Here is a 10,924-nt window from a genome sequence, read left to right on the forward strand (position 1 = left end):
AGAAATCTCGTCTGACATTATTTATGTATCTCCAAAGGCACTAATTTACCATTGCCAAGTTCTCAATATATTTATTAGCCCACACACAACTTACTGTTACCCAGTACATATTTTATCCACATTGCCAATAATTACAGTAATTAATCCTTGAGTCTGTAGTTGCCTTTACAGAATGAGATTTATGCCAATTATACAGTTAAAAATAAAAGAGACGTGATTAGAGAAGTGCATAAAGTTAAAAATTACTATAACAGTTTTTATTTACATGCACAAGAATTCACGTTTTCAAGCGCCATAATAAAAACCCAACGTTCTCAGCTCCAGTGTTTTCGCCTTTCCGCCCTCCTGATCCAACCACACGTGTTTCACTGCTGGTTCCTGAAGTTCTGACTTTGGCTCCTGCTGCCTTCAGGTGGCCCTCCTGAAGTCCGTGCCTCGTCTAGGCTTCGTCCCCAAACTACTCATTTATTTTTTAAACCTGGCCCTCCTTCCAAGGAACTGTCTTACAAGGAGGGGGATTGGAGAACTGTTAGTACTTTGCCTTGGCATTATGTGATGTTTACACTTTGAATTGTAGTTCTCTTTAGGTTTGAATCCATTTATTTTGTCAACCTGGTTTGTTTTGCATGTTGTCTTTAGTTCTTTTTTTAAGTGCTCCCTACTTTTTTGGGTCCCTTGATATCCTAGCCACGGTTGGGTTTAATCATGCTTTGTTTAATTACTTTGCTGATCTACTTTCTTTTGCTTTATCAGTTTAGACTCAGAAATCTTGCCTGTTCTATTGTCTCTACGATGTTTTGTCTTCAGGAGTTCCTGGGAGAGACGACTGCCAATCAGGTAAAATGGCGTAAACTTTAGCAGAAGTTATCAGTCACAAATTCTGCATTTCTTTTCAATTTGTTAGCTGTATTAAGTTAAGAATCAGAACAGAACATTTTAAGAAATACCATATATATTGTTTATTCATAATACGTTATTAAAAATAGGTTACAAAGAGGAATGTATACAAATCTCTTCCAAGCTTCACAAAAGCAGATATTTATGTACAGACTGTCATATTTTCTTCCCACTTACAGATATGTAGGAAATGTCAGGTTCTTAATTATATCAGGAGAAAATAGCATTTTTAATATAAATATTACCAATTTTAAAATCTGGTGCTTTCCTTTTTATGCAAACCACAACACAAATTAAGAAAAAAATTATTTTAACTCAACTTTATTTGTCGAACAAAACCTAAAAGGTTTCACATCTGAAAATGTATGTCCAACATAAAACAAACATAAAAAAATACATCCTCAAATTGTCTCTCAATAAAAGGTAGTATAGGTGCATAAATAAAAGCTCCTTGTTTAAGTGCTAAATTGATAAAACATAGAAACGAACAATTCATCCCCACAACTTGAATACGCAACAAAATAAGATGTATTGTGAATATGAAGGCTTACATTCATTAAATCTGTACTTCTATTTACATTTTCAGGTTATTAGAGCCATAAAGTAACATTAAAATTTAAATGAAACCAGGAGGCAAAGGGAGTGTGATGATTTTTAACTCTTACTGTCAAGGTACCAATCATGTTTGCTTGTGTTGGAGAAAAGCAAGCCATGGTAAAAGTCCTGTTGGGGTCAATTCCCCAAAAAATGACAAAGTTTGTGGCATTAAAACACTGACACACTCATTTCTTCTGGTCTTGTTACACTTCCAGTTGCATTAGAAATACTAGGCTGGTGAATAAAAACTTCTCTGGTTCAAAGTGTGCAACAGAGATGGTTACAAATACATTTTGAACACATTAACCATCAAATTTCTTTTTTTTTTTTTCGTTTCATCAAAAAATTACTTGTTTTATCAGGTTTCTGGCAAGATTTGAGGCCCATATTAAACAAGTAAATAACATCACAAAATACATAAATGTATATGTATATACAATACGCAACAATTTTGCAACTTCTGTTAAGTAAATCACTTGGCAAGACATTTGGCAAACTGTAAAACATCCTGGTTAATAACTGCAGCCTGTTTGATCCTCCAGCAAGAGCTTTGACAAAAAATAAACAATAAACCGAAAACTCTTGATTTTTTTCCCCCCTCTGAAATAGCTTTCTAGTTCTGTTTAACATATCTGTTGAATGTTAGACATTTTTGTGAATAAAACACTGTACAGAGTAGTACAGTGATTAACTTACCTGGACAGGCAGCGTCAAACATAAGTAGAAGTGCAACAATAGCAATGAACAAAACAAAAGACGAGTTCTGAAATGCTTTTAAATGACAACATCGGTGCACATTTTCTTGCCGCTGTAGATCTTTGAAACTCTCTGAGTCAAGTTGTTGGTAAGCAGCTTGGGAAGCAGAGAGTCCACTTTCTTCTGTGGTCCTGCTTTCCTCCTGTTATAAAACACAGTTTGGGCTTTAGTTTATTTTATATTCTGTTGTGTACAGTGCCCTGCAAAAGTAATGATCCTCCTTCAACAACTTCACATTTAATCACTGCAAACTTCAACTTATTTCGCAGTGTTTTTCATTTCAATTACTAAGAACAACTAGTGCACAATTGTAAAGCAAACGGAAAATGATGTAAGACTTTATAAATCTTTCAGAAACAAAAATCTGGATGATGTGAGATCTGTGCTCAGTCAGTTTCCTTAAAATAAATTCCAGGGCAACCAATTATTTAAAAAGATGACTAGGTTATAATAACAATATCATGTGCTTTTTACATCTGAATGGATAGAGTATTGCACTGTACTTGACTATAAACCTGTCAAGACAAAGCTCATTATTAGAATGACCCAGTCAAAGTCCAGCGATAACTCCTAGAGAGAATCTCTGACAGAATGATGTTTACAGATGTTTTCCATTCAATTAGACTGAGCTTATTTTGCTCAAACAATGGGCACAACGTTTAGTCTAGACATAAACCTGGTAGATATTATAACCCAAAACCGACGGGGAAAGAATGAAAAACAAAGAAATAAATCATGTTATGCAGCAAAGCATAACACTGCACATAGAGATAAAAACATCTAAACTCCCCAGAAAGTAAGGGAAATAAAGAGTAAAGAACCTTTAATAAACATGAGCAAGATGTTGTTTGTGTTTATTAATACTGACAATCTTTTTTGCAAAGCCCAGGAATCAGATGTGTGTGCAAAAATCACATTGTGCATGTGTTTAAACTCACATGTTGACTGCTGCCCACACACACAGAGACACCACCAGGATGACGATGATGACAACAGCAACGTAGATGTAGATCGACACAGAATTCATTTCTGGTCCCAGAGCGATTTCTCTGTTATCCAAAACTGGAACAAAATCAAATAAAACCAGGTTTGTTACAAAGAGATATTTGATTATAGTATTTGATTAAAAACACATGTTAATAAGTAACAAAATCCACAAAAACCTAAAAGCAAACCAGCGTGATAACAGTGTAAAATATTCATTTCAGTAGTTTTGGAAATCCAAGTTTTTGATCTAATAAAAGAGGTTCTGCTGTAAGAAAGGTTCATGTATATTTGTTTCTACCTGTAACATGCCGGATTACATCACATAACCACAATAATCTGAGATCTTACAGTCACATGTTGTCTGATCGTAGAGGAATTAAGGAACATTAAAACTCAACTTCAGGTGTTTCATACAGAATTTTGCTGCATTGCCCCATGTAGCAGATTGCATTCAAGCGACTGAAGCAGATTTATGATTTATTATAAAAAGAATCACCCCAAAGAAGCCAACCCAGATATTTGGTAGATTTGGTAAATGTAGGTTAAAAAGGGAAAATTATATTTATGCTCAAGCCTAAATAATTTTAGGGTAAATATTGCTCACTGCGTCATCAGAGCTTTCTAAGATCAACCCACTCTGTTAGCAACAATTCAAAGCTTTAATGACTTATTTCCAGAAAACAGAAATGTTTTCTAACTGTAATAGCCCATGAATTTTAGATGCTTATATTTTCATCTCTGCAGAACAATAAATATGTCTAAAGGAATATTTCACACTTTGATTTAATACAAAATTTGCAGCACAACTTTGGTAGTCGTCCATCTTGCCATTTTCATGTGCAGCAATTTTCGTGGACAGCATCAGGTGCGTCTCTTGCAGCTTATTATTTTAAAAGGCTATTTTTCCATTTGATTAGCCCAGACTCCATCTGTCTGGATCAATTAACATTAGCTCAACAGATTTAAAACTTAACACAAAGTACATTTAAAAAGATTGCTTGTCGTTATTTTTATTTGTCTAAATAGGTTTTCATGCAGGGGTGCACAGATTTTAGAATCACTACCTGGATGGCAAGTTTCATGGCTCCAATCACTCCAGAAGCTTTGGTCCACACAATAAGAGTTCAGCCTGGACCGAACCTGGAAGCAGTTTCTCTCATTGCTGTTGCTGAAAGGCAGAGTCAGGCGGGGCTTCTCGGTGTGAATGTGGTTCTGTCACATAGGAAAACAAGTAATAGTATTATAAAAGAAATTAATGACACAAGGGGAAGTAATGTGAAAAAGTGTCATTTTCAGAGCTTAAGGAGAAAAATCTGATGTGATTTCAAAATGTGAAAGTGGCTCAAGCTTTGAAAATTCTTCAAAATGCACTGGAGACCAAACGCTGAACGCTACAGTTTTACATGAGATTTCAGCACAGCTTCACCAATGCTGCATGCGTTAGCAATACATTTTCAAGTACATTCAAGTAAAAATTTACTGAACTTGTGCAGAATCTTTCAACAGGATTTTTAGAAAGAACATATAAGCTGACGCAGTGAGTCTTATCGGAAGATTCATATCTGATCAACCATACCAAAGATATTTTTCCATCAGTCCCCACATGATGGTGTCTCACTTCCCACTCAAGGCAGTGACCAGGAAGCCTCCCAGCGGGATTCTCCCAGTGAAACTCCAACTCCGTGTCAGAACTCGTCTGCAGATGCAGCTTATCTGGAGCTGTAACCTTCACTGCAAAAACATTAAAACCAAGTACAGCATATCACCACAGGAGAAAGGAGGAAAACCTAATCTGGTTTAGAAGAAGAAGAAAAAAAAACAATGACCGAGTCAAAATATCAGGATGAGATACTAAACTACCACAGAGCTTGCATGGCAGCTGCCATGTACACACCCTGGTTTTGAATCTGCAGGGAGAAGAATGTTGCCTTCAGGGGCCCTTCGCGGGAGGAGCCGTTTACACAGAAGTAGATGTCAGTGAATTCAGGAAGAGGCTTTCCTGAGAAGTTGCAGCCCTTCCTGACTCCACCTGACAAAATATAGCTGGGGCATTCAACCGCCTGATCCAGGGACTTATGCCTGGGAGAAAAGCAAACAAAAAAAAAATTATTCATACAGGTGGAAATGTTTATGACTAATAAAGCAAAAGAGTTGCTGCCAAAGTAAACAACATATAAATAATTTACAAGACAAGTATTGAGGTGTAAGGTGGGAAAATAATGGAGTGAAAGTAAAAGAACCTGTGGAGCATGACGGATGAGTCACATTCAGAAAGTTTCCAAAACGTTCGTATGCAGTCGTTTTTCACTAACGAGAACCGCTAGCTACAAAGCATTCGCAATAAAAACAATTACAAGCTAGCATCCAGCCAAAAAGCTCTTATTTAAGCAGATTACATACCAGAAGTAGAGATTGTGCAGTGCGCTGGGTGGTGTCTTCAGGCTGTGTGTCCAGCTGCACTCCAGGTTCTCCATATTATGGTACACACAAATAAACGCTTTGGCTTCTGCATCCAATATTCCTAAACACAACGATAAAAAAGCCACACAGCAAATGTTTCTTAAAGCCTTCTGTACCACTTGAAATATTCCACGTTACAGCTAGAAGTATCTTTGGATTTTGTAGGATTTTATGTGAGGAATCAACAACAAAGTGTCATAATTGGGACACTTTGTTACAATTAACAGTGTTAATTTTTAAAAAGCAGAAATTGGCACTTTTTAGTGTTAATTTATGCTTTTTAGTGTTAAAAAGCATGGATTTCAATTTTTAAAAAAGGAAATGAAAATAGAAATCACAAAATAGTGCAGAATATTAGTATTCATCCACGCTGAGTCAATATTATTTTGCTAATTTTGCTTTGCAAAAGAGTTCAACCTCGGTTCTATTTGATATCCATCAACTCTGACCAGCTTCCCGGTCTCTGCTGATTTTTTTTTTTATTATTATTATTTTTGATTTAATAATGAGGGTCCATCTGAAAATATTGTATGAATTTAGAAACTCATAAGTTTCTTACTTCTTCCTTTTCGAACATGTTAAGATTATTGTGGTAGACAAATTTGTCTTATGCTTTTCTTGTTCATGTGTGTAATTTTATACTTCTGTCATGTCTGAAATAAATAAATAAAAATAAATAAAAAGCATCCTCACCACCATGTTTCACAGTGGGAATGTTGTATTGAGGTCGTCCATTTTACAACACATAGCATTTCAAATGCGTCTCAAATTGTTCAATTTTGGTCTAATCTGACCAGAGCACTTTTTTTCCACGTTTGTTTATATCTGCCTAAAACGTTTACTTCCACTTCCTAATTATAGTAGTTTTTGGTCTATTACATACATTTGCAATGAAATACATTCAAGTTAATGTTTGTGATCAAGTTCAAGGTGTGTCGATGCTTCTGCAAAGCACAGCATTTTGTGCTACACATGTGAAGCACACGTTTAGGCCTGACCTGTGCTGGGAGGTTTCAGAATCGTCTCAGCGCAGTTTTTGCTCATGATCATCGTGTTGTTGGTGCACTCTCCATTCAGAATGGTGTAAACTTTTATATGGACGTCTTTGGACGGGTCAAACTGGGTGCTGTAGGTCCTCCTCGGGGTTCTGAGCGTCTGCCAAGCCAAACATCCAGACATGTTGTTACACATCAGACATACGCTGGAAGAGTTTTAACACTTTGTGTACATTCACATGCAAAGACAGCTGAACTAAAAGGATAGGTGTTAGCTGTTTCCAGGTTTGATGGGGTGGCCTTTAGTCCAGAATTGACAGCAACACAAATAGCTTTTTGTACTGCCAGGTTTATCAGAAGGTAACAGTTGAAATGGCAAACATCCAATTATTTTTCTTTACCTCAAAGTTACAATACCAATTCTTCAAATGGTTGTTCAAAACAGGTTTGACAGTAGAACCTTATGAAATGGTCCCATCCAATATTGTACCAATCTGCCATTATCATCCTTGACAGTGATTACAAGTCCTGATTACTTGAGCGATGTGTCATCTACCTGTTGTGTCATTATTCTTTGGAAACAAGTCTGTGACGGCATGTTGGGGAGTCAGCCGGGTTCAGATCAGCAGTAATGACAAGGTTGTTAAGGCAACATTCATGACATCTTAATAGCCCGAACAAGTGTGAGTAATTTTCCATTGCCAGACAAGATCACGTTTCAAGGTGCCAAAATGACAACATGACTTTAAAAGGTAGCATTAAACAATTCAAGTGTTTCTTCTTGATTAAGCGCTGCGTCAAGAAAATATTTTCATTTAATTAATTTATGTATTGTTTTTACTACATTATTTTAAAGATCAATATCCAGAAAGTCAGTCCAAGGCTCTGTTGGACCCTAAACAGAGGTGCAAATTTATTTTAAATGTACTTTGTCCCGTTTTTTAATCTTATTTTTAATCTCCACATCCATATTCAAATCTATAATCTTACTGTTCATCTTAAAATTTGATTATCTTCTGTGGGATACGTCTATCTATAGTGTCACCAGTATCATCTCTTTATTTGTTCAACCCCTATTTTTGATTTTGCCGTTGTATCAGATTGTACTCTGTTCAAGGATGAAGTAAATAAGATCCTGCGGCCTAAGATACTCTGCACTGATTTGGCACTTCAGCAGGAGAATGGTGAATCATCACGTAGCGAATGAAGTTGTAAACCTGTAAGATGTAGCCGTCTACCAGGAAATTCCCCCAGCTGACAAGCCTGTTTTATTTTCCTGCAAGACTTGCCACCTACCTACCATGTACCAAAGGCTGGGACTGTGGTGTTCCTGTTCTTGATTGGCCAACAAACTCCTCTGATCTTTAACCCATAGAACATCAACCATACCTAAAAAGGCAGACAACCCGAAGGCAGCTATCAAAGCAATCTGGGCTTTAATTACACCAACGCACTAATAAGCCACAGCCATTGATGAATTCATTCATGCAGGAAAAAACCCAACCAAGTATTAAGTGCATAGAAGTGTAAATACTTTAAAACTGACATTTGTGCTTAAAACCTCTGGTTTTGGTTGGACTGATGTGATACTCTAATTTTTGTGACTTCTGTAATAATATCTCTATATATACAGTACAGACCAAAAGTTTGGACACACCTTTTAATTCAATGAGTTTCCTTTATTTTCATGACTATTGACATTGTAGATTCACACTGAAGGCATCAAAACTATGAATAACACATGTGGAAATATGCACTAAACAAAAAAGTGTAAAACAACTGAAAATAGCCCTTATATTCTAGTTTCTTCAAAGTAGCAACCTTTTGCTGTGATTACTGCTTTGCACACACTCTGCATTTTCTTGATGAGCTTCAAGAGGTAGTCACCTGAAATGGTTTTCACTTCATAGGTGTGCCCTGTCAGGTTAATAAATGGGATTTCATATATATATATATATGGAAATGGAATCAGCACTGACCTCCCAGTTGTTCTTGTATGTGTTGAAATACTCCAGCTGGTACTGAGGAAGGCACTTTGTCATTTTCGTCAGGCTGCTTGGTGGACGCCAAGTAATCTGCATTTGTCCGAGGCGGCCAGAGTCCAATACTGCAAGATCCTCCGGGGGATCCACTACAAAATAAAGAGGACATCTCTGCTTATTGAGCCTCTACAGCATTTCTGTCTTTCCTTTTTTTTTTAATCATAGCAACTGTATTTTAGACATAAGCATCCATACTACAGCTCTCTTAATCATATTAAAGGATGTTAACCTGTGATGGCACAGCAGCGCATGCTCCCCCTCCAGGTTATGAAGATCAGCATCAGTGAATGAAGAACACTGGATGTATTAGCCATCGGTGAAAACCAACAAATCAACAACGAGAAAAGACTAGAAAACAGAAAAATACCATAAAAATAAATAAAATCCTGAGAGGTGTGATGTGACCGTGAGCCGCTCCTGACTCAGCCTGATTTAACGACTTTGAGGTAAATGTGCTTAGCTGAAGCTTTATAAAAGTAGGCGGGTTCCGTCGGTGTAGAACAAAACTCAACTCGTTCGTATTTCTTACCCCCTTCTGGTGGTTTAAGGTGGATCTGAATAGTCAGCATGACTGCAGAGTCTCCCGTTTGGACCCACGAAACAAGCGTATTTTACGCCTCTTTCCCGTCCTCCCGTATTACTAATGTCGCGTAAATCTCCCGTATTTATAATATACTGTAAAAATAAAACATTCCCGTGCCTCTCCACATTGAATTATTCCACCACCCTCCTGAGAACTGCCACCCAGGCTGCTGCAGGTGCCGACAGCGGGAACAAACCAGGTGTTGTGCACAAAGTGGTGATCCGAAAAACCACTGATCGGGTGAGACCGGCCGGGTGCGCGCCAGGGAAGGAGCGCGCCAGGGAGCGCGTTCAGTGTCTCCTCGAGTCGTTTTTAATGTCTTTCGCGTTTATTTCTTTAAGACAAATTATGCATGTCAACACCAATAAATTCCCATAAAGTTACAACAAAGGTTAAATGACACGTAATTTCTGCATGGAGTGACTTTGTTGAATATGTAAAATAAAAAAAATGTAAAATAAAAATGTTTTACTTCAGTTCCATTAGGCTCTATTATAAGATACGCATGTGAATTTCCACGGTATTTCACGTAACAAAGGTAAACTTATCAGATTGAGGTTTGTAAGTGGCTATTTTAGTGATTTATTTAGTTATTTTGTAGTTATTTTAGATTTCTTGTAAACCTGTCTTAAAATGCAAGGAATACTGGACCTCAGTCGAGTATTTTACTATCCAAACTTTGACAGGCATGTGAGAAGATGCATCCATTTCCATGTGAATGCGTGGATCATCACGAAGTAACCCACGGAGACAAAGAGTGTCCTCTCCCCCTCCCCCATTTGTCGTTGCAAGAGATTTAAGATTTAAATAAAACTGTACAGAGACATTTCCTAAATCTCCATCCTCTATCGGCAGTTATTATTATTATTATTATTATTAATAATAATAAACAGTTATAATAATAATTATTATTATTATTATTCAATGGTCTTGGATATCATGACCTGCAGGCACTTCAGTTTTTCTCCCTTTTCCATGTAAAGTCTTTTGTTTCTTTTCAGCTGGCAAGTAGGTCATAAACTGAAATGTATGACGTCGCTGTGTCCCAGTTCTTTTGGCACCAAGATGTCAAGTCTTGGCAGGTTTTTAATAGCCATGTATGCAGGGTTGATTCAAAGCCAGAATGTCACCACAGGTTTTTTTTTTTCTTTTTTCCATTGTGTCGTTGGGTGAGATTGCTCACCTGTTTTATTGCATTAAATCAAATAGATTAGAAAGAGCTTCAGTCTGCAGCTAAAAGCACAACAACATGAAAGGTTGTTGCGCTTTCACTCACTTCATTAAACAGACTTAACCTCCCAGAATGCTCTTCCAAAACTCCTGAAGCGCTTGGTAAAGGTGCTGACACCGGATTGAATAAATATTCTTAACACCAATGGCTGCATTTTACATCTTCATTCGCTTTTTAAGTGGTCATGAAGACATATTTAGCATACTAACATCACAACTTTTTATGTATACCCTTTTCATATTTTAGAAAGGTGGACTTTTAAATTTAAACTTCTGAATTTCTATCAATGAAGTTTCAGAGAGGGCAATACTGGAAGAAAGCCAAAAGAATTATGCTGCTGCAATAATTATACAGGACAAGTTAAATAGGAGATGGA

The 10,924-nt window shown here is 36.9% G+C and overlaps 1 protein-coding gene across 1 annotated transcript; it reads right to left on the reverse strand.

Annotated features, from left to right (window-relative positions):
• Positions 1 to 944: 944 nt before the first annotated feature.
• On the reverse strand, positions 945 to 9,521 carry LOC102219136 (interleukin-13 receptor subunit alpha-2-like). The gene is made up of 10 exons (XM_014470197.2): positions 9,264 to 9,521; positions 8,964 to 9,082; positions 8,672 to 8,823; positions 6,696 to 6,852; positions 5,638 to 5,758; positions 5,132 to 5,316; positions 4,814 to 4,968; positions 4,302 to 4,449; positions 3,189 to 3,312; positions 945 to 2,392 (listed from the first exon to the last, which is right to left on the reverse strand). Exons 2-10 carry the CDS (start codon positions 9,046 to 9,048, stop codon positions 2,269 to 2,271), a joined length of 1,251 nt encoding a protein of 416 aa, XP_014325683.1. The 5' UTR covers positions 9,049 to 9,082; positions 9,264 to 9,521; the 3' UTR covers positions 945 to 2,268.
• Between the last annotated feature and the right edge of the window lie 1,403 nt (positions 9,522 to 10,924).

Source organism: Xiphophorus maculatus, chromosome 11 (genome assembly GCF_002775205.1).
Source record: "Xiphophorus maculatus strain JP 163 A chromosome 11, X_maculatus-5.0-male, whole genome shotgun sequence".
Classification (NCBI taxonomy): domain Eukaryota; kingdom Metazoa; phylum Chordata; class Actinopteri; order Cyprinodontiformes; family Poeciliidae; genus Xiphophorus; species Xiphophorus maculatus.

Bases quoted from the DNA above. Each gene is read 5' to 3' on its own strand.
- LOC102219136 (XM_014470197.2), bottom strand. From the start codon at position 9,048: ATGGCTAATACATCCAGTGTTCTTCATTCACTGATGCTGATCTTCATA. The intron at 5,759-6,695 runs GTCAGGCCTAAA...CGTTGTGTTTAG, and splicing joins TCTGAAACCTCCCAGCACAG to GAATATTGGATGCAGAAGCC. The intron at 2,393-3,188 runs GTGAGTTTAAAC...GTTTTATAACAG, and splicing joins GTGTGGGCAGCAGTCAACAT to GAGGAAAGCAGGACCACAGA.